Here is a 24,253-nt window from a genome sequence, read left to right on the forward strand (position 1 = left end):
GCGTCTTTTAATTATTGGCGATTAACATCTACGGAGTATGACTTCGATTCATTTATTGTAATGCGATCTTTGTCAATAATTCTTATTAATTTTGACGTTACGATACAATACTGACATTAACTAGTATCTTGATCATACAAGCAAAAGTCTTGATGAGAAATTTGCACTATCGCTAAGTAGTTAACAGAGTTAGCGTACTGGTACCATAGGACCAAAAGTTGGAATTAAAACATGCACTTTGGTCCCTTAATTGTCTATGAAAAATTGGGCACTCGTGCTTTTGTTTTTTGATAGCAACTCTTTGTAATATCACTATACTACTAAAATAATTAGCAGGATGCTATTTCTCTAATAAAATAATTGTTAACTCTCAGAGAGTAGATATGTGTGTAGTCTATATTATTATCTAAGTACATTCAAAAGTTTAACTAAGAGCTTAACAATCACGCCTCTCAGAAACCCACTTCGTTTTGATCAAAAGATGAATGCAGCCAATGAGAAATTTCTTAGATTTGTTACATATATAGAAACTATATAGAGAATCTATCCAAATTCGCCATTGTTTCCATTGCATAGCATTCGTATATTACTGGTTGTCTGCATGGGCAACATTTGACATGGTATAGGGAGGGATACAGTCAATTCGCTTTTTAGAAACGATTGGTCAATGAGAAAATAATCGTTCATTATTATACGTCTTTAGTGTATAATTTGTGGCTAATGTTAAAAGTGTGTCCACTATCCCGTCTGTAACGATTTCTCAGATTCTTTTCATATAATATATGCGTTGAATGGTTCTTTTTTGCATCTCATAAGATAAAATTTGAGAAAAAACCTTTGTTATTAGAAAGTAGCGTGAACATTGTGAGCAGTTACTTATTAACAATGTGGCAAAGTCTGAACATTCGGTCGGCCGGCTGTACATCCGTCCGTACGACCGTTCGCATAAATATAAAAAACGCTTTGACACATACAGGGTGATTCCTATAGTACCTGCCACCGTTTGGGAGCGTGTAGGTGGTGCGTAGGGGAGTATTTTGATATAGGACACTTGGGGTCGGAAATCTAAAATAAGGGTGCCAGAGCCAAATTTACCTTCTGGAATTTCGCGCCTGTAGGTAGGCAACCCAACCGGCCGGCGGTGCACACGGAGCGATCTCAGGCGGCGATGTGTGGCTGACACTTGATCAGAATTTTGTTTAAACCCACGAAATCCCGTCTGCAACGACGCGTATCAAGTGAATAAACACTATGGCAATAGTATAATAATAGTTGGCTAGATGTAGGAAGTGCATTGAGAACAACGGTGGCCACGTTGAACACTTGTAAACGTTATTGCTTTTGACTGTCGTTTTCCCTCCTTCCCTCCCATGTCGCTTCCTCGCGCTAACTCGCTCTGCATCGCTCCGCGCGAAACGTCGGTCGGTTGGGTTGCCTACATACAGGCGTGAAATTCCAGAAGATAAATTTGGTTCTGGCGCCTTTATTTTAGATTTCCGACCCCAAGTGTCCTATATCAAAATACTCCCCTAGGCACCCCCTATACGCTCCCAAACGGTGGCAGGTACTATAGGAATCACCCTGTATACCTCGCTCAAATTTGGTGAATAATATCATTTTGATTCAAATTTGGCGATAAGAAACAACAACTGCAATTGTCTTATCTTAATAGTTAATAGAAACTCCACATTGGTTAAATATTGCAATCTCACTGCAAAAAGTCTTTGAATATAAAATTAATTTTATATTCAAAGAAAAAGTAGCGTGTCGAAACTGATTAGATTAAAATAAGGATACGCGCGACATCTGTGCGGTACTTAACGAACTGCATGCCTTATAAACAACGTAATTATTCAAACGAAAGTGTCAGTGCAAGGAGATCAGATAGGAAACGGTACTTTTGCTAGACAATATGTTTGCAATTCGTAATACGCTTCATTTTTGCAATATTTCGCCTATTCGTCACCTATCAACAATTCCATTTTCTAGTGACTTCATTTTTCGACAGGTCATTTGGTTCCAACTGTAAGGTCTGTACGTTTTAATTTAATTTAATTGCAGTTATTCGACGCGACGAGCAGCACGTACACTTATTTACTTGCGGATACGACGACGCGGGAAGCCGTCCTTATCGATCCGGTGTTTGAACATGCCGGGCGGGACGCCCAACTTTGTAAGGATTTAAATTTAAACCTGAAATATGCAAGTAAGTTTCATTTAATGCCCGTATTATAAGCTCATTTTAACACGATTTCGCCAGGCTCAATAAAATTTGTAATAAATGGCTACTTGACCTTAACCCATTGGTGATACTGATAAGTGGTTTATTCGTTGATATCCATAAAGAAAATTTTATTTCTTTCGCTTTTCATTTCTTATTAGTAATTATCTAAATCAACTGCACGAATCGGAAAGGAAAACGGTCATTAAATAATAGAGCAGTAATACAAGTACAAGCTGACAGTGTCTCGAATTTTGTTCAGCTCGGTAAATGCATTTTTGAAAAATTCGTATATGGGAAATTTAAACGTCACGACTAGCACTTTTTTAAGAAGCTTTTTAGATTTTCTATTCTACTTCTCAATCAGGCAGGAGTAACGGCTCCATTCTCTTCCTGTGAATTCGATTTGTACTATGACGTTATAAGTGGCGCACTGGGGATATTTGGCCCACAAGAAAAGCCAATTGAAGAAGACATTCATCAAACACCTCGAAATTGGAATAAAATTAGAAATGAAAAATTTGGACCTTAGTCAGCGGATGTTTCGGTGGTGAATTTTACTGAAGAGATCTTAGTTGGTCTTTACTATTTCCAATTTTCCTCATCCTCATTTGTTGTAGGTAGTAGGTAGTTATTTTGGTTGCACAAAATTAAGCGTCTTTCAGGAGACTTTTATGTAAAAGTAAACAGGAAATTCCTATAGGAAATCCATATGTGTACTTCTACATTGAATATCACTGTATACAGGGTGGTGACTTGCGGAAAATTGGAAAAATAAATCCCGCATCTTTTTCAATAATCTGTGATGCCATGTAATTTTATAATACAAAACCTACACCAATATCCGTCATGCCATGGAATGTCTGCTATAAAACAAATCAAATTCTATCAAAAAGTATTATATTTGGAACTCGATTTGGAACAGCGAATTCAACATAAAGAGAGACCTAATTACTAAAAACGGTTTCCTTTATATAACAATTTACAATAAATGTTCGAATAAGTCACCATTAAGTGCAAGACAGTAGTCGATCATAAAATCCATTTCGAACTGCTGCTAATTGATAACTGGATATCTTTTTGTTTTAGAAAATTCCATGGCATCGTAGATTATTGAAAAAGATGCGGGTTTTATTTTTCCAATTTTCCGTCTTTATTATGCAAAAAATTGAAACATTAGACGTCAAAAATTTTTTTTCTTCAAAAAACCGTAATACATTTTTGCTCTAAAATAATTTGGGGAGCCGATAATCGCATGTTATGAATTTTACATTGAAATCCCTATGATGCGTTACGCAAGTCACCGCCCTGTATAGGAAAGACAGCATTCGGACAGGTGAATGCCAATAAAAAATGGATCCAGCAGTGCATTAGTTAGATATCTAAATCAACCATGCGAAGTCCGAGGGGTTGTTTTTATATTTCTGGACTAAGCTGTTTTGAATCTTGATGCAATTTTCCATTATGCTGTTTTTTTTATCACATATACCATGGTGTGGAGATTTACAAAACAATTGCAGCATTATTAATATTATTATCTGTCAGTTTCTGTCGTCGAACGTCGTATTTGTATCTAAATGAATAAAATCGAATACCGGGCTGTTATAAAATTCCTTAAAAAATAAGGAAAACCTCCAAAAATAATTCTTGAGGTAACGTTGGTAGTATACGGAGATGATTGTCCTTCTAAGCCAACCATTTGCGAGTGGTCAAAATTCTTTAAACATGGTCGAGAATCACTGGATGATGATCCCCGTCTAGGGCGCCTTGTTGACGTGATTACTTCAGTTGTTGAAAAAACCAAGCGTTTGGTACTGGAGGATGCAAAACTAAAGAAGAGACAATTAGCTACTTCACTAGGAGTTTCTGAAACCACGGTGTTCAGAATTTTACATGGGTGCCTAGGGATGACGAAGCTTAGTGCATGATTTAATTCAATCGACTTGTCACTGGAGATGGAACCTGGGTTCATTATTATGATCCATCCCTCCCAAGTAGTAAATTAAAATAATGGCAACGCCATGCAGGTACATTTGTATCATTAAACGGTTTCACGAATGTCATTAATAACAATGGTGTCGCCGCGAAGGCAACCGGCGAAAGAACCGACGAGAATGCAAAAACTTGAAGCTCCTTGAGCTCAAGATTTTGGGGTACCTACTACTTTAATGAATCATAGTTTTCCAATTAATTTTGATTTCGTCCCGATTTACCATGGTTATACCTGGGGAGGAACAGCTAATGGGTAGAGCACACTGGTCATAATTTCGATCAAGCTAACCATATACATTCCATATGGACCTGTGCTATTAAACACAGGTTGATACCTCCGGCCAAAAAATGGTAGTTCAAATTGAAACAGGAATTAAAAATCGTGTGAGTGGGGTGAGCAGTAGGAATCGGGCAAATGGAGTGGCATTTAGAAAAATGTAAATATCGGTCTGTTCCTATCGCTCCCTCAAGATAGTTAAATGATTTTATAACTGCTTTTTTGGTAACACTGACTCGGAAAACGATTGAAAAAGGAATGGAAAGCATCATTAAATGCATCATTCATTTAAAATTTCCATGAATTAGGTAGGCTGCATTCAGTGATTGTCAAAAACTTCATCGTATACAATAGTTGTGACCTTTGCGTCACTGGTTTGTGAGCAAATTTCGAACGAGTTCTTTGTTAGAGGGAATGGTGACAATTTTAAATAGGCAGTTGGAAATTGGTCCACAATCAAGTGATAAAAATCATATTTCTTTGGTTAAAACGACCATATGAATCTTTATCTTTCCAGCCTTTGTTAAGAGACTTGTATAAAATACATCAACGATATTTTTTTACCCAAAATCGTCCTGAAACCTCCATTTTCATGTCTACTTTCTGTCAAGAAATTTTAATTTAGAGGCAGACTACTTTACTTCACTGACTTCACTTTACTGATTGCACCGTCAATTTACCGGCCGCATTTGTGACAATTCCAAATGTCTATAATGACTCCTGTCATCACTGACAGATTTGCATTAATCAAAAGTTCTATATAAAAATTGAAATTTTATATTAAAATACGATTACGGATAAAATTTATTGAACGCCAACATTATTTTCCAAAAATTGCGCAAGTGTAAAAACAAGTGTGTAAGTTACGCTTTTTTGCTTCTTTTAAGCATCTTGGGCGTTTTTTTGACATGCGCATTATCGCACTTCAATATTTCCTCGCCAGTAAGTAATGTATCATTTTCTTGACTTTTATGCAAATAACTATTACGAAATATTTCCACATCAGAAAAATCACTTTATGTAATTAAATTTTACTTGTTATCAAGAATGTTTAAGAGTGATAATAAACTCACGAATCAGGCTGGGTTATTTACTAACTTTCTGTAATTAATGTCGCAAACGACTAACATAAAATATTTTACTACCCCGAAAAGGTCGAATAATTTTGCGTATAATATAAAGTGCTTTACGTTAGCTACAATTAAATTAGTACTTTGTGCCGTATTTTTTCTCGTCTTTCGTCATTGTGCTAATGCTTTCGTACAGTTAATGAAAGATGCATACCATAAGCTCAAAACAAGTATTATAATGGTCATATGCCATTGTGTGCTGTTTGGCTGTCAAGATTTTTATATCTATTTCGATTTATTTTTTGCACAACTTCCGTGGCAAAGTTTATTTTTCCTATCTTGACAATTTAAAATTTATAAACACCGTGCGTATGTTGGCCATAAATAATAGTGGCATGCACTAAAGTCTAGTTTATAACCTGTACTTGCTTTTAAGGGGTGCCTATGCCATTTACTCGCACACGAGGCTGTAAATTGATGGTGGCGTTTTAATAACGAGCATACTATAAAATAATTCCAATATAAAGCACATTCTTATTGCACATGATTAGTTCTAAGCTCTAAGAGGAGGGCACATGTTTACGATTAAACTGCACCCATTCATATTTTTGAGCTTTTCAACGCGGCGGTCCGCAATTCTCGAGTTTTTATTCAACTTTCACGCCAACACTACAAATAAACCCATTTTATTATTATACTAAATTAATAAAGCCTGTAACTAACAACATTTTTAGATTCTTCGAGGCAGCTTCGTTCATTTTCGCAGAAAAATTATTCTGCGTAATGCAAATCGTCTTTGAACATTTTTTTTAAATAACCCATTTTTGAGTGGACAATGTTCACCTCATCTGCCTCAGTAGTTCTTTTCGTAGGGTATTGCGCAGTATGCTATCCTTTTTATTATATTTTAATGAATTCATTTGCAATTCTGGCTAAAATATAGTTACGAGAGCTGACTGAATAAATTTGCACTATTCAATCGAGTTATTACCTAGGCGAAATCAATGAATCGGCAATAATTTCGAAGTCCGGCGAGTTTAACCCGCGTCAAGTATTAATAATTAGGTGTTTATCAACCAAAGTGGATCGAAAGTTTTTTGCCGCATGCAAGAGGGTAACTTGGTAATTGAATTTCCTGCTTTGCATTTAAATTTCGGTTTTGAATGGAATAATGTATAAAAATTCGAGGCATTGTTTTGAAAATAATTGAAAGCTACAAAGCTGCAGAATGTTAATAAATTGCGTCGCTTCGTTAATCAATAGTGCGTAATTATATAAATTTTGTTGGGGGAATTTAGGGATCGGCTTTAGAAATCTAAATAAATTGAATATTGGAAAATAACCGTAACTTGCAAATTTAAACCTCTGCAGTTTGCATTTTAATTTGCTAATCTTACTTATATAGGGTCTTTCATTCTACTTATGCAAATCTCTTTATAATCAGATGAATCTGTATATCATTAAGTTGATGTTTTTAAATTTGATTTTGTAAAATGTAAAACTGAGTTCCCATTTTGAAGCGCAGTTATATTATGTTAGGTGATCCATGAAAAAGGATTATACGCTTTGGAGTGGCGTTAGAAATACTGCATTTGCTCGACAAGCAGGCCTCATACCATTATACTTCTATTAATTAGCAAAATTATAATATGCAATACCGGGCTAACCGTATTAATAATTCAATATCATCTATGTACGTCGCGAGAGTATGCAAAGTATGTTTTCAGCAATAACGCGAATGGGCATGGCACGATTACGCGAAGTTATTAGTAAAACACTTTTTGGAATAATAGCATAGCATGCATACGATTGGTTGAGCTCAACAAATAATTTACCCACTTGATTACACTTCAGGTTACATTCTATTTCAAATTGCTTTTTGATGATACGCGACCTGAGAGTAATTTTTACGGCCCGTGGGTTTATCAGGTGAAACTTTTTGTTAGCTAATATGGAGTAATAAGGGTAAATATTGATCTCTATCTTCACTGCACAGTTACAGAAACTCGTAAAATTTCACAGCGTCGGTCGGTTATTATAGATTTGAGAATCCATTAGTTAGATGAGTGCCTTATTTCTTATCTATGCACTAAGCTTTCATATTATGGAACAGTTGCGTAAATTGAATTTCGGGAAACTCCGTAATTCTAGAGTTAGTCAGGAATACTGTCCAGGAAAATTAAATTATTGAAATTCGAACCAACAGAGTTTGAGAAGTAGTTGTTCAACCGGAAATTACGTCTCTACTTTATCATATTTCGAATGCGCCGATTAACTTCCTGAATGTTTATGATTGAACTCTAATTAAAATCCATTTTTACCCTAATGCTTGTTTTTATTTTCAGTGAATACCCACATGCACGCTGACCATATAACTGGAACTGGAGTGCTTAAAAAATTAACAAAATGTAAAAGCGTAATATCGAAAGCGAGCGGTGCCGATGCCGATGTACATGTGAACGAAACTGATGTTGTAACTTTCGGTAGGCATAAATTACAAATTTTTGCAACACCTGGTCACACTAATGGTTGTATTACTTATTATTCACCCGAACAGGTTTGTACGATTTTAATGTTTCATTTCGATTCCGAACAAGAATTGGAAAACACGAAAATACGATAACATTTACAATGTTTCTGTTTTCCCTTTTACGAGTTAACAATGAGGCACTGATGCAAATTGTAAAGCTTTGTCAATACCCTTGTTTTATTCTTTGGCGATCTATTATTCCTTATTGCTGCGAAATGTTTGTGCCGTCAGTAAAATAATAAACAACTCCTAACTTATTTATACTCTGTTTTACATTGTCTTGTGTTTATAGGAACTTCGTGATTTTTACCAAATTTTCTATGCAAGTGCATCATTTGGCATAAATTATGTAGGTAATATCCCTTAAATACATTCCTGTTAGTGTAGGAGGGTGAAATTGGAACTTTCTTTCAGGCTAACTTGCATTTAAACGCTAAATATGGCTATCAATTTGTGTTTCACTCAGAACCTACGACCGATAATCCTAAATGGACCAATAAATTGTCATTTAACGTTAAGCCTTCAATTAAATGACCCATACCTTCTGTGGAGAGTCTGCGAATGTTTATCCAAATTTTGACTCTCAGTCATCAATCATCATGTAAGAGTCCCGAGGAACCTAACCCAGAGATGCGGTTTCAAGGGCTTCCTCTGTCACAAGTAGTTCTTAAAAACGATAGGCCTGCAATGTGGATTAGGCCAAATGTTATCTCATTTTTCTTTTACAATGCATTCTGTTCTCATGGAGGGTACTAAAATAAAAAGTAATCGTAAATCCTTTGGCTGACTGTATTAAATTTAGATTTTGATTTCGGTGTTTTCTAGGAATTTTTATAAAAAATTGGATTATATATAAGTTAATCTTGTAAAGTTTTCTCTGAAGAAAGCACGGAAATATAACGAAGAATTGATCTGCGGTTTAAGGTTGCTATAAAATAAGCCATTACCTATACATTATTAAAGATCGTCAAACGAGCTCCTGAGTATAATTACAAGTTGCTTGACTTACATTATTATTGTCGACTGTGATACATTATTCCGTTGATAAATATTTAGAGCCATGTACGACCTTTTACGTTGATGGTATTCATTTTCACGATAGTAAACTACAGTACAGAATGGCAGAATGGCAGTAAAACAGTTCAAATAAATCGTCGAAATGCGAAATAGTTATTGATACGGCAACGAACCTGATTTAATCATATATAATACCATAAGTAGTCGAAGTATTGTCGAATATTTTTGAGGTGCTGTCACGAATGCTAGTTACGCTGATTAATACCACGAGCGCTTGCGCGAGTGGTATTAAAAGCGTAACTAGCATGAGTGGAGCAGCAGCTCAAAAATAATCTACAAATACTTCGACTACGAATGGTATTCGGAGGACTATTCAATGAATCAAAAGAAAAATTAAGCATAAGTACCCACGCGACGCGAATGTATTTCCATGACAACAACAAACGTCAAAATAAATTATGGAAGTTGCTTTTCATTTTGCTATTGATTCTATTCGAACTTTTGTGCTCCAAGCTAATTCGTTATGAGTGATTAAATTAAAAGATGTGGTGATAAGTCGGTTGTCGAAATTGATTAACAAACTAAGAAGAATGTTCCGGTTAATACGACAAAATTTCGCGTCATTTCACTGGTGGAAGTTTGACAAATGTCATTGAATAATCGCATTGAATTGTCACTTATAATTGCACAAGAGGTTTGTATTTTACCGAGTAAATTTGGGTTGTTTAGGTAATGAAAATCTGTTGCCTAGCAATTAGACGAGAAAAACTGTCAACTAATAAAAATGCGACACCGCAGGTGGAGCATTTTTAGGTTGACAGTTTTTCGAGTTCAATTGCTAAAAGGAAACAGATTTGAATTGCCACAACCCAAATTTACTCGGTTTAAATACAAACCTCGAGTGTAATTCGGCAGGACAATTTAACGAACAAGAAATTCACCAAACTAATCAATTATTGACAGACGTCAAACTAGTCATATGGGTAAGGATAATGCGATTATTGGTTCGAAAATGAATAAGTGAAAAAACCACTAGTGCATTTGTCGCTGGAAAAGTTGCAGGTAACTTTTGCCGCTGTCAAAGTGACAATTACACTGCGGCTTATGTGATTTTTTATACATGAGTTGAATTGTCGCTGAAATACCACACGTGAAATTGTCACTTATAATTGCACAAGAGGTTTGTATTTTACCGAGTAAATTTGGGTTGTTTAGGTAATGAAAATCTGTTGCCTAGCAATTAGACGAGAAAAACTGTCAACTAATAAAAATGCGACACCGCAGGTGGAGCATTTTTAGGTTGACAGTTTTTCGAGTCCAATTGCTAAAAGGAAACAGATTTGAATTGCCACAACCCAAATTTATTCGGTTTAAATACAAACCTCGAGTGTAATTCGGCAGGACAATTTAACGAACAAGAAATTCACCAAACTAATCAATTATTGACAGACGTCAAACTAGTCATATGGGTAAGGATAATGCGATTATTGGTTCGAAAATGAATAAGTGAAAAAACCACTAGTGCATTTGTCGCTGGAAAAGTTGCAGGTAACTTTTGCCGCTGTCAAAGTGACAATTACACTGCGGCTTATGTGATTTTTTATACATGAGTTGAATTGTCTGTAATAATATCACAAGAGAGTGAGAATAAATTGAAAATAATTCGACAGGTTTTAGAAAACTTGTTGCCAGGCAATAGTCACGAGAGCCCAAAGGGCTCGAGTGGCTATTGCCAAATGGCAACAAGTTTGAGAAAAGACCTGGAGAATTATTATCTAATTTATCGAACTCTCGTGTGGTATTCGATAGATTATTTTTTCACGTTACAATCAAAATCACTGTTAAGATTTTCTTTATAGTCTTCTCCATTCTGTTTCTTCGCATATTCAACCCATTAGTCCTTCAAAATAACGACTAGTTTTGCGGTTTCTTCCAATTTATAGCCCCTCAATTCGTCGCAAAATAATTGGAATTGTTTCCAAACAGACGCGTTGCTTATTAGGGTAACTACATATTCTTAAATGCACTTACATTTACTTACAATGATTATATTACTTATTTCATCGACTGATGATTCACTAAAACGTTTGCGATTCATTTTACGAGCTTCTTGAAAATTTATGACAGACGCGTCAGATCAAGAAAATAGTTGTCATGTGGTTGTCATTCACTAAAAACAATGTACATTGAAAAATTCTCGCTGGGAATAATGTAAGTAGATTATTCTCACTATAATAATGTTGTGATTGGCTAGAACGTATATGAATGACTGAAATTGAACATTTCTATTGGTTTCGAGAAACGTCAAAAAATAATCGATAGCATTTTTAATTCAACAGAGCGACACTTAACAACGTAATTCAGAATTTGTTTAGTGTAGTTCACATAAGATACGCTGAGAACGTTCACTACTACCTAATAAATTGGCGGCGAAGCCAATAATTCCATATTTCAAATTAGCTGAAACAATAACACCTTTTAAAATATGGATTGCCTATTAGGTAAAGGCTACTAACTTTACAAAAAAATGTACGGCAAGCAACTGACGCCCTTCCTACACTTCTTTACTTTTTTCATTATTTGCGTTACTTGACTGGAATATTTCTTCTCTTTTAACAATAACTACCGAAACTCGCGTTGTTATATTTTACGTTCCAAACATAAACACCGGTGGTAACGGGTGTCCAAAAATTGAATGTGGTTTCAATCTTATTAAGTGTTCCGCACCAGTAGCAATGGCTTCCCAATTGGAATCGAGAGAAAGAAGTTGTCCTTAGGCACTAAAATTCCGCTTACTCGTCTCTCATGAGCAAGCGAATGACCTAATGCTAAGCTAACAACGGCAACCAAATAGCACTAATTAAGAAAACGAAATGTGATTTAAATCGCGGACATCTCGGCTCGAAAGGCTTCTGAAACAAATCAAGCGGCGCAAAAAAACGCATCACTTCAATTTCCACTATGAGTATCATTCCAAATTTTCCAATTCAGCCCGCTAAATTTGGATATTCTATGAATATCTACGATATGTAAATCCCAAACTACTCAAACCCCTAAAGTTCCAATTTACCTAAATCTCTAAAAATAAAAAAAATTCAAATTCAATTTAAAAGTTACATCGTTCTGCCTCATGTACCGAGGATCGCTCTTGCTTCGAGTGAATGTAATGCACTAATTTTGTTTGGTTCGAAAATAAAAATCAGTTCCACACTGAAACCTAACAGTGTCTTTGACTTTGGGCGCAATTTTTATGGCGGTTTTGTGATCATGAATAACAGTATATTTTAGTCATCTCTGATCTTCGAAATTCGAACTTTATCCAATAAACTTTAGGCGCCCCCTCAAGGGATGCATGCAAGGATGCCGACATTATGTTTCACAATGTTGTTGTCTTGGATTTTGTACTTTATGAACATTTATGCTAATTTTCCATTGTTTTTGAAGCCTTTTTGCCATCTACGGTCAAAAATCGGCTGCCATCTGCCGTCTTTAGCAGCATCTTTTCTTAAAAACATAAAAAAAAACATTGTCAGTCGATTAAAAAAAGTATATTTTTGTGAGTAAATTACAATGTTTTCATGTTGTTTCAAACATTGTCTAATGTCTACTCTTAAAGTTAAACGGAAATCTTTTATTATAACCGAAAACCTTAACCAAGAGTTTTGCCCCTTCTAAAAGTGGTGTAATTTAGCTGTGCGAATTAATTAAATTACTCATTGTCAGTCAGTTATCTTCTAAAAGTAGAGACGCTTTAAATTAAAAGAAAACAGTTTTGATTTAATACATTTCAATTCACCTTTTCTACAGTGGGATGGATACCCCCGCCTCCTCTTTTAATTCTATCATCATGGAAACTTGTTGGGAATAGCGCAAATGAAAGTTTAATTAACAAATTCCTGTACACCTTTTGTTGCTAATTTAGTAGATACTATATTAAAATCGGTTCGGTGTACAAGGCAGATCGATGCCTTAAAATATAAGTGATCTTATCTGTTCAGGGATGATAAGGGTGTAATGTAAAGTCCTTACCGAAAATCGATCCCGCTCGCGTTTTTAGAATTCAACTACCAGTAGTTCTAATCTTGACATCTTATAAACATAACGTATAGAAATTTTTCTCGATAAATCTTTCAAGCGACAGCATTATTTATAAACTAAATTGTTTATAAGATACCTGATTATGCAGACGAACATAATCAAACACAAATGGTACAAGCGTATACAAAGCAGCTCAACTCACGGCATGTTTTATTAAGCTTGTACGTTTGGAATGGAAAATAAGCCGAACTTTCGTCTCCTATGTATGTTTTACTTGAGGATCTGGAGAGAGTAAAATACTTTAAAAACCATACAGTTTGGGAGTAATAATTCAAGTTTCATCGCCGCCTTACGCCTAATAAGTTAGAAAAACAGTGAAAAAGTGTAATATTCTGAAAATCAGTTCTTGCCTTACAGCTTTTTGAAAAGTAAAGAGTCTCTTATCCTTCGGAATTTAGAAGTTGACTGCTAAGAGGAAAGATGTACTATCTATGAAAGCATTCTCTCGTAAGCTGCACGAGTAAAGAGGTGCTTTGATACGAAAATCCTTTTCAAAATGTGACATTACCGAAGACAAGAAGGTCAAGTTGGGAACGGCGTTCATAACTAAATTTTGCACAAAAAACGGTCAGCAAAATAGAGATAAGAAGTACATTTACAAGTTTTATGCTCGACGAAAAATGGGCGCACGTGAAGTAAAATTCTCGCGATCTACGGCTTTATGTAATAATCTCAAGTAGCGGTGATTCAAGATGGCACTCAACACGTTGTATGTGCACACAAGTCATGTTTGAACATAAACTTTATGGGACGGCATCCGCTCTTTAAAAGTGGCCCACGATTGTAATACCTTTTGTTGTTGGCAGTGCTTAACTAAATACTCTTGTTTATATTGCAAATTGGAGTACCAAAGAGGATAACAGATGGCTTTCTATGATCTACCTAAGGACTTATAAGATAGATCGTCACCTAAACAAGAACTGAGAATTTTAGGGTCTTACATATACGACACAAAATTAATTTGAAGTTTACGGAGAGGGCATGGATAAAGGTGCTATTTTTGAGTCATTTAACTTCTTAGAGTAGAATAATTCCATCATCACACACAGATTCCCTGATGAGAATGGCGCTTATCTATCGAAAAGTTTGGTCTAGCTCAGTGTTTCTCAAACATTTTTGTCTGGCGGTACATTAACATTATTAAACAAAATTCGCGGCACCCCTAAGTGTAGACATTATTATTTTTTACAGTTAGTAAAGATATGAAGGATGAGAAGTCTTTAAAAAAATAATTTTTTGTTAGTAAGTTTATTTCTAAACACAAATACATACAAAAGTTACTATTTCAAATGTGAAGGAATTTGGCGATAAATTGTGAACTTATGCTACTGATGGGGTGTGCATTTGTTGCTTGGTTATTATGTTGTGTTTTTGAAAGACGTATACCCTCATCTCATTCTCAAGGACCTTTAAAATTCCTTTGTTAAGGTGACTTGTTTTGGACGGGAGTAAAATCATCTCATGCGTAAAACTCGGCAGCCGAGTGCGAGCTCGACTCGCTCGCCTAGCTCACAATTGTTTTAAGCGAATTTTTCCATTTGAAAAGACATATGGCATTAGTAATTCGTAATAAATGAAATGATTTTAATATTATTTTTAATTATACAAGATTAGTTGAATATATATTGAAAGTGGGAGTGAGAAAGTGAGATGCAATGATCCAGCGTATGATTAATTAATGAATTATTTATGAACCATAGAAATCAATAAAATAGAAACTCAAAAACAGAATTGTAATAAAAAACGAAGATTCATTTTTTATAATTGTTTTAATTCCTATTCTAATTTAGGTACGTAAGTTTAAGTTAATCATGTATTTAAAAATGTCACGGCACCATTATTAACTACTTGCGGCACTCACTTTGAGAACCACTGGTCTAGCTAGTGCATATGGGGAGGTAGACGGAGCGGGGAGAGATATTTTGTCGTGCCATGTGCATTACTTTAGAGAACTTTTTACCAACATTTCAGATCTTCAGTAAAAGTAGAGTGCGTAGTAGAAAATCCGAGGTCCCAAAAAAGTTGTTATGCTGCTTAATTATTTTTAGAATATAACATGTTTGTTTTTACTTTTTGAGAATTTTAAAGAGAAGGCATATAGTAAATTAGTGTTATATTCGCCCTGTCAGTTCGCCAGGTCTGTGAACCGACATCGAAATAACCAATTTTTGACCAAATTTTCGCATTTGGGAAAATGCGCTAAAAAAAGATTCTTCAATAATTTTTCAATGATTGCCGACGGACTCTAAATAAATATGTTTTAAGTATATTTTTCAGACGTTTTGTAGACTGTCTAAAGATTTGTGGAGGGATTTTTTATAAGATTGTTGTGTTTTAGTTCATCTTCAGAGATTCTCACTAAAGGTTCTCCCGAAGTTTTTTCAGTGCTTTCTATATAGTACAAAATTAAGAGGCACATTGCGAAATGTTTATTGTTTTGCGTTATCTTTAAAAGATTTTTATCCGTTCTTGAGCGATCTTTAGGAAACTTAAGATTATCTTATTATTATAAGATATCTTATAATTAAAGAAAAAATTTAAAAAATAAACACTGTCCTAGTCGTTGGCAGTACCTATCATTAGTCTGTAAAAAATCAGCTTCCTTCATCCAACCGTAGAAAGTTCGTGAAAAACCGACTAAGAATTATTTTCTACAGAGTTATCATATGGTCGCGATTTCTTGAAATATTTTTTTAAGGCTATTATCAACGTTTTCATTTGGTGTATTAACTTATTTTCTCGAAAAACAACCTTTTAGAATTGGTACCGCAAGAAGTACCCGCAGCGCCTTAAGTAATATTACCTGAGGCGGCAGACGGTCCATTTTAGCATACTCGGATAGGTCAAAGTAGAACTCCATGGGTTAAAATTTTGATCACTCTCGTTCAGTGGATTTCGAGTTAGCTCCCTTACTATGGAGACTGGATGTTATTGTCATTTACCTAGTAAGAATATATACGAGCTGTATCGCTTTCAAATATATACCTATACAATGGAGCAAATACCGGGTGTTCCTCAACACATCAGGTAGTTTGAAAGCGGAAAATAAGTAACTTCGTTACAATTTACGGTGGTTTACTTACTTGAAATTGATAATAATAAACTCCGTCATAACTCATTTGGCACTGTGTTCCCCCTCTCGAACAGTTTGATAGGTCATAAACCAAACTTTTTTTTTCCTGTTCACATTAAGTAATGCAGCTTGAAATGCACTTACAAGTATTTGTATACCAGTTCCAATTGTGATTCGCCAAGATGAGAATCCGCTTCCTCAATTCAAAATTGACCATTGTCAACGAAACGAAATTAAATGTAACATTGCTATTTTTTGTTTATGAATTTACTCATTTGTTTAGGAGGGAAGATATGCAAACTTGATTAAGGTTTGTCCTAAACCGTAACAGTATTACTTACAACCACTTTAATATAACTTTATTACAAAATGCGGCATCACGTTCATTCTCTTAAAACCATGAACTGGGAAGTTCAAAATTCAAATAGTCCCTAATAAATATCTAAGTAGTAGTTTCCTATCAAAGCAATACTCAAGAGGAAACCTAAATAAATCAGCTCCATTTACCTACCGAAAGGGGCATCCCTAATCCTTCTTATTGATATATAGCGGCTGTATCTAAAAAAAATTAAACATTCCTCACACTCGCATTAAAATAAAAAAGTTTTACTTCCTTTCATCGAGACTTCGATTAAAACAGAACTCGTAAAGTTCATAATTATTCTTTGTTGAATTACAACCTATTCTTGTTCGGCAAAAGAAAAGTCTATAATACTTCAAATGAAAATGGCTTTGATTCGGCTCAAACCCTAATTAAGGCTTCAATATCAGGGTATCGCTTTCACTGGGGATACGCTTTTAATTCGTGGCTGCGGGAGAACCGATTTCCAAGAAGGGAATTCCGAGATGCTTTACCACAACGTGCACAAAAAAATTTTTACATTGCCACCTGCTACTCAATTATATCCAGCCCACGACTATAAAGGTTTGACTAGTACAACGGTCGACGAGGAGAAACGCCTTAATCCGCGTCTCACCAAAAGCCTCCAAGAATTCGTCAAGATTATGGACAATTTGAATCTGCCCTATCCAAAAATGATTGGTAAGTAAGTTTAATTAATTTCAGTTACGTTTAGAATTAATCGATTTAGGGGAAACCCTGCCTTTTGTTTCCGTGGCAGATTTATCGCGAGTGCTGCACGTGTAATGCGCGGTAGTGTATTATAGAGATCATTTTTTACTTTTATTAGGATACGCTGCGGTTCGCAATTCTTGCCTCTGTTTTACGCTCGACCAAACAGATAATATCCTGCGGATGTTTAGCCGCTTTCAGTTTGGAAACTAGGCGCCCTAAAACCACCCCTGCAACTGCCAGATGTATCGAAACAGTTTTGCTATTCGCGAACATTAAGGGCTATTATCTGCCGTTTAGTGCCCTTTAATTGATCAAACATGCTGGTGAACAAGGCGGCTCACATTTTGTACAGTATGGCGTCTCTTTCGTGTCAAGCATATCAGTCTACGCAATCAATCGCCCATTTTGCAGTATCGTTTGTCGAATTGTTTGTTTCGCACCCGTGAAAATCAATTAAATTAAAAGTTTGAACTTTCGAAGCTCTTTATTATATAACGTAGATGGGACCTTTACTTAATTACGGTGACATTTGCCAGAAATTATACGTTACTGGCGTCCTTTTGCAGTAAATTAAAACGGGGAAATAAGTTTCGCTCAATAGATTGTACGTGTGACAGTTAAATTACACTTTGACTTTTGTTTCAGATAAAGCGGTTCCTGCAAACAAAGTGTGTGGGGTTTTTGAACTATCCCCTCAATAGATCAATATGTATCCGGCATTACGACCTATGGCTCATGTAGACATCGGAAATCCATTGCAATATTCTGCACTTTATGGCATTTAGTTTGAAAGGGCGAGTTTTGTGGGGTGTTAGTTGTGATTTTCTTTATTATATGTTCTTGTACCTTCATTTACTCTTATTCTTGTACTCCGTTATATAAGATGTTAACGTATTTTTAATAAATGCTTTACAGTTTGCCGTTTTCGGCGAGGTTTGAAGTGCACGCTTTAACAGAATTTAATTATATGATGCTAAAGAAGAATTTGCAGGTGCAACTACGTTCATGACTTCGCGTCACGTCTACATAATTGAATTCTAATACAACTTAATTGTACGAGACTCGGTTGCATTGCAATTTCATCAGGCGAAATTCCACGCGAATAATGAAATTATCCAGATCGGTTTTGAAGAGTGTGAGAAAAGTAGCAATCGCACTAATTTTTCAAGTTGATAAATTAAACCTCCAGGTTTGACAAAAAAGTAATCTCCAATCTTAAATGTAAGTCTTATTGCGAAAGAATCAACGATAATCAACCTCTAGACTCCCGATGAATGAGTGCAGTATTTAATAGCTCATAGACGTTTATATGTTAAATGTTCCACTGTATAATGCATTAAAGGAAGTTGTATAGATTCATAAGATATACTTACAGATCATGTCTAATTACTCTATCCATTTATTGATTGACCTTGCCCAGTTTCATTAGATTTCAGTTTGTCAAATTCAGGAAAACACCGATGTATTTATTTATTTATTAATTTAAATTGCAGCATAACGACCTTTCCTTAGACCAGCCCCATCTAACAGAGCAAGAGGGAATTCTGATTGTACGTTGAATTTTAGTGAAATTCAACTACTCACTTGTTTATTGTTTTTTTTCACTTTGATGCTTTTGCCGCATTTGCGGTTAGCACATCTGACTTTTCAAAGTCAAAAAAGTCCATGTAAATAAAAAACCAATATCACCACTTGATAAGAAATGAAAAATTATATTAAATAGATATGTCGGAGCACTATTTTTGCATTTTCCAAAAGTTACACGAAAAGTAGCCGTTTTGGCGCGGCCGCTGGCGTCGGTCTGGTTGGTCCTACAGATTTGGTTGTTACACGTTAAATGTATAAAATTTTGTGGACTACAATTTTGTATAGAATAGTTTTTCTTTTAAAACGTACCGTTTTTGAGTTATAGGCGAAAATGTAAAAATGCCGCAAATAATTTGCGGTTATTTGCGGCTGCCGCAGTTAGCTCACCTCTGGCGTGTTAGCAAAGTGAAAATTCGGATTCAGCGGTTCAAAATACATATAAAACCGTTGAGAAAAAAACTTCGGGAATTTTTTCCTGGAAACGTCAGTTCTGGAGCCCCCGTTATTGTACTAATAATATTATTGCCGTTACAATTAGAAAAATTAGCCGGCCTATCACTTCTCGAACAGCCATTTATTTTATGTCAAATTCAAGGAAGTTTAGACCTCAAGCATTTAATAATTTGCGATGACGAACAGAATAACATTTTTTAAATACTGCAAACCTCCGTTGGCCCTTCCAGTTGATCTTTCCATGACAGTATTTGCGCTCTTGCAAACACTATTTTGCAGTCCTTTTGGTAGTTGTTTGGGATTTTTGTTTCGTAGAAGAGTCAGTTTTCACGTAGACTAAATTTCAAAATCAGTGATGTCATTAAGGAATATTGGTAAGTTGTGGTATCCGTTGACGTTCCAAGCTAATAACCTTGACGATTGCTTGAAGACTGTTGTGTAGGGATATCCTTTTTTGAGTTTTTTGGAGCATTTTTTTCAGGTGAATTGTACTCTCGACTACGTTTGCCCACTATTGTTCGGGTGTTATTAAAAAAGCGCAAGGAAGCATTTTCGCCTAGGTTCTTTCTTCTTTCCATTTCAGCATAAGCTTCTTTGCATTCCTTGATTTGAAAGGGAGTTTTATCATTTTTCATTTGGAGAACAGGAAATTGGTGGTATTTTGCTTTTAGATTTTAGGACTTTTAATGCATCATTGGCATTTTTGAAAATAACTTAATGGTCTGGGTTTTCCAGCCGTGGGTTTTCCTACCCTAAGCGCATATTCAAAATTTATATGGCCAAGGGAAATATCCTTCAAGATTTCGTTAATCCGGTCTTCCTGTTGGACGGGTTCAGTAATTCCAAACATAATCACATTTTTTTCACGGATCATACGGGAATGCACCTCCTGGACAACCTCGGACTTACTTGAATTGAGTTTGGTTTCGAGTACGGCAATTTTTTTATGAAGAACGACGTTTTCTTGCTTCAAGTTGTTAATGTTTTGTACGCATTTGTCGATTTTCTCCCCTTGTTGCAAAATCGTGGACTGCATTTCAGATATATTATAGTTTAATTGGGTGAGTTGAAGTACGATGGTATTAATATCGTCCAGTTTAGATAAATTACCTACAATAGCTTCCAGCTGTAGCGACAATGATCCATTGCAAAAATATTTATTAACGGAACGCTAAGGTCAAGCGCGTTATCAATTTTGCACTTGGGCTTATTATTGATAAACTTCAATTAGATGTAAATTTTATATGAAAACAAACGATAACTATCTCACCAAAGCAATCCAATCTACTAATCGCACGTAAGTTTAATAATCTTTGTCACTTTTTCTCAGAAAATTAGTTTCATAATTCGAGCGCGTGGATATACGTGTGCACACGACGGCGGTACCAAACGTTCCCCACAATAAATAAATACCAATCCCGTGTCCTAAACTTACGCCCCAACTCACCAGCATTGCTTGCATTTTTTTAAAATAAATTGTTTAATTGTAAATTGTTCGTGGATTTTCTGTAAACATGCAATCTTTTAGAATCTCACACCATAGACTCAACAAATTGTTGTTCTTCTGAATCCGGCATTTATAAAAGTACTTACCTATAGGCCCTATAGCATTGAATATAATTTATTCAATGCCTATAGTGACTGCTCAGCCTGTTGCGGTGGTCAAACTATCCGTAGATAGACCTGCAGAAATATAAAAGGGACTTTTTAGCGCCTTTCATCGAAGGATTGAATGTTATTATTAGCAGACATCAGAACGGACAGACAGAAATATGAGCCAGTATATTGCCTCTTTAATAGCATTTGTTTGTAAACATTCGTGATGTGAAGTCTGTTGCAAAATATTGATTTAAATTATTAATTATATTAAATTAATTTAAATTAACGAAAAAAATAAAACATTTCACTAAAACTTGTTAATCGTATGTGAATTGAAATACCTACACGAAAGTAGTAGGATATCACAAATACTTATTCTGAACTTTGTGAAACAATATTAAAACCACTCTAAACTTGAAGCTTATGCTAATGATACTTTATAAATCATTCAAAATTTCTGAAAGATTCCAAGCTCCGAAGGCACAAATTAAGATTCGAAAACTCACACTGAACATTTGCGAAAAAGTGTATTTATTACGCGTTGCAATTACAAAATGTATCGCTGAATTCCTTCTCAAACAAAGATATCAGAAATTTACAACTGAAATTTGCAGTAAAGGTTTTGGGAAACGCAGCACAATTTCCTGACGCATGTTACCTCGGCAATTTTACCGATGACACTAATTATCACTATTTTTGACCACCATTTTTGTCTATTGTTATAAATAGATTTTCGTGTTGTACACACCTACAGCGGTATAATTAAACAAGAAAATTAAATTTGAAAGTGTCTTTAGTATCAGTGCGCCACAAGTCGGCGAAACTTATTGATCATAAAACTTTACCTACAAAGTAGGAAATGTTGAATTATTGTCGCATTTATTTAAGCTCTATTTGCAAAGGTTAATAATTAGTGAAGTCATCTAATTAGTTAGCTACTTCCTGAAGTTTAATGCAAACATCGGCGACATGTAGTAGGTATAGCATAGTGGTGCAAGTACATGCCATTTAAATTCAGGAAGCTCACATTTACTTCCGGTACATCGCGTTTGCCCTTCGCGTGGAAATTTTCAGCTTGAAGTCGAAGTTATTTATAGATGAATCGAAATTACATTTTGAGTTCGATGTAGAAATCAAAACCTAAAATACGACTAACTCCTTTAATTAAGATCAAACAACACTTTGCTATTTTTGACCACTTTTGCATTAAATTTCGAATCTGGAGAAACTATTCGCATCCACAGAACCTACACAAAATTGGAGATGCAATTACGAATTGTGTAGTTATGGAATCTAATAATTTCTAACACTGTAACAACCCACCTCGGTTCAACACCCAAACCACCTTTTTGTACCGGTTAGGTTGTACGATGTATCTCATTTCCCACCCATTCAATTTATACAACGTCGTCATCTAAATTCTAATTTACTTTCCTTGTGTAGGTGCAAAACGACCTAATTCTTTTATTTCGGATGACAAAAGTTCTATCCATCCTGAAATACTTCAATACGTTTTTAAACACACGGGGAACCAACCAATGGCGAGCTGTCGACTGTATCGATTAAGCTGGAATAAAATTTTGCTGGCGATTTCATTGTATAATATACAAGTCATTTAAAAACAACTATTTTGAAAATCCCTCGATCTAAAATAAGGACCAGGCACGACGCAATGGCCGCAGTTCGGTAGTCGTCATATCAAGGCAATCGATTTGCGTCGCTTGGCAACCTCGTACTATCACGACCCAACCGAGCGTCGCGACGACCATGGCCTAACGCGCGATGCAAGAGTTTCTAACAATGTCATTTACTACCATTTTAGTGCACGAACGTCTAGGAATTTTCCGAATAATTGAATTTCTTATATATACGTTATATCGCACTGCACTTGAACGAAACGAGATTAATTTACTATTGGAATTATACGACTACACAAGGCCGAAAAGAGGGTTTCTTTCGCCCTACGAACGAAAATGCTAACTCTTCGGCTTTGCTCTTTTCTCTCTAAATGAAAACAAAGTCTACTCTGTAAAGGGGAAAACCGTAATCCTTTAACAAGATGTAAGTAATAATTTCGTCTTGCTCAAAGAAAAATCTTTGCTTAGATTTTTGGTACAAATGATTCTGTTATTTTATTATACGTACCGAAAGACTAATTTATCTAATCCCCTCAGAGTTTCATTTTTAGGCGTTCCTACTACATTGCGTTAGTTTGTAATCGCCATCGTCAGTTGGCATATTTCTCATAAATTGAATCGATATACTTTTCAAGTAGCTACCATTTGCAAATCCAACCTGAATCGAATAGAATTAATTTAAGATTTGCAATATCGAATTAGCCACAAGTAACTTAAGGCAAAAGGAGAAGCCGATTTCTGTCGACTTTCTATCACTTTAATTAATTTTTACGAAGAGTAGGCTCGAATGGCTTTAAGGAAATTGAAATAATTAGCAATTATTTTTACAAACCCCGTCGTTTTAACTTAAGCTTTTAGGACAAATTTGTTGATTATCCTCTCATAATCCAATTAATTTGGGCTCGTGAGCTTTTTAAATAAAATTTTCATAAAATTTCATGATGAAAGCGAAAATCAGTCGTCGGTCGTTGAACCTCGACGATATTTTTTATTGGGTAAAGAATATTTTATAAGCAACAATGAAAACCTTTGTTGAAATATTTTAACTGAATTTGATCTTTTTCAGTTCTTACATTTGTATAACTAATCCTAATTAATAACTGCGTAAACATCGACATAAATAATTATTTCCAAATGAAGTAAGTCTCAAAAATGTAAGTTATTTCATTAATTTTTATAACAAATGGAATGTCGCACGCAGTGTGCTTATTTCAAGTACAGATGGCGAGGGAAGCAGTGAAAAAGTTCTTTTGATGAATAATAACAACAAGAATGTTGTCGTGTAGAGTACCTACTTACTTTTGGTATTGATGGTGGAATAAGTGGTGTAGAAGTAACTGTAAGAACTGTAAAAATTGTGAAGGCCCAGAAAACGCCAGTTGATCCCAACATTCTAATTACCAGTTGTGCCAATTAAAAACGATTAATGGATAATTAGCGGACCTAAATCTTAATAAGATTGATTCTTGATTTTTTGCCTGGTTGGAGAGCTTTCGGCATTCGGATTAATGGGTAATTAACGAACCTAAAATTAAAAAAAAATTGAGTCTCTCTCTTCTTCCCAGGTAAGAGGGCTTTCGGCAGCTATAAAAACGATTTAAATATTCTTACGGAAACGGTTGCA

At 35.2% G+C, this 24,253-nt stretch overlaps 1 protein-coding gene across 1 annotated transcript; it reads left to right on the forward strand.

Moving 5' to 3' along the window:
- Positions 1-1,839: 1,839 nt before the first annotated feature.
- Positions 1,840-18,277, forward strand: LOC116168343 (persulfide dioxygenase ETHE1, mitochondrial). The gene is made up of 5 exons (XM_031484117.1): positions 1,840-2,008; positions 2,062-2,206; positions 7,906-8,117; positions 17,050-17,320; positions 17,999-18,277. The coding sequence occupies exons 1-5, from the start codon at positions 1,913-1,915 to the stop codon at positions 18,052-18,054; spliced, it is 780 nt and encodes a 259-aa protein (XP_031339977.1). The 5' UTR covers positions 1,840-1,912; the 3' UTR covers positions 18,055-18,277.
- The last annotated feature ends 5,976 nt before the right edge of the window (positions 18,278-24,253 follow it).

This window comes from Photinus pyralis, unplaced genomic scaffold (assembly GCF_008802855.1).
Source record: "Photinus pyralis isolate 1611_PpyrPB1 unplaced genomic scaffold, Ppyr1.3 Ppyr1.4_LG4, whole genome shotgun sequence".
Lineage (NCBI taxonomy): Eukaryota > Metazoa > Arthropoda > Insecta > Coleoptera > Lampyridae > Photinus > Photinus pyralis.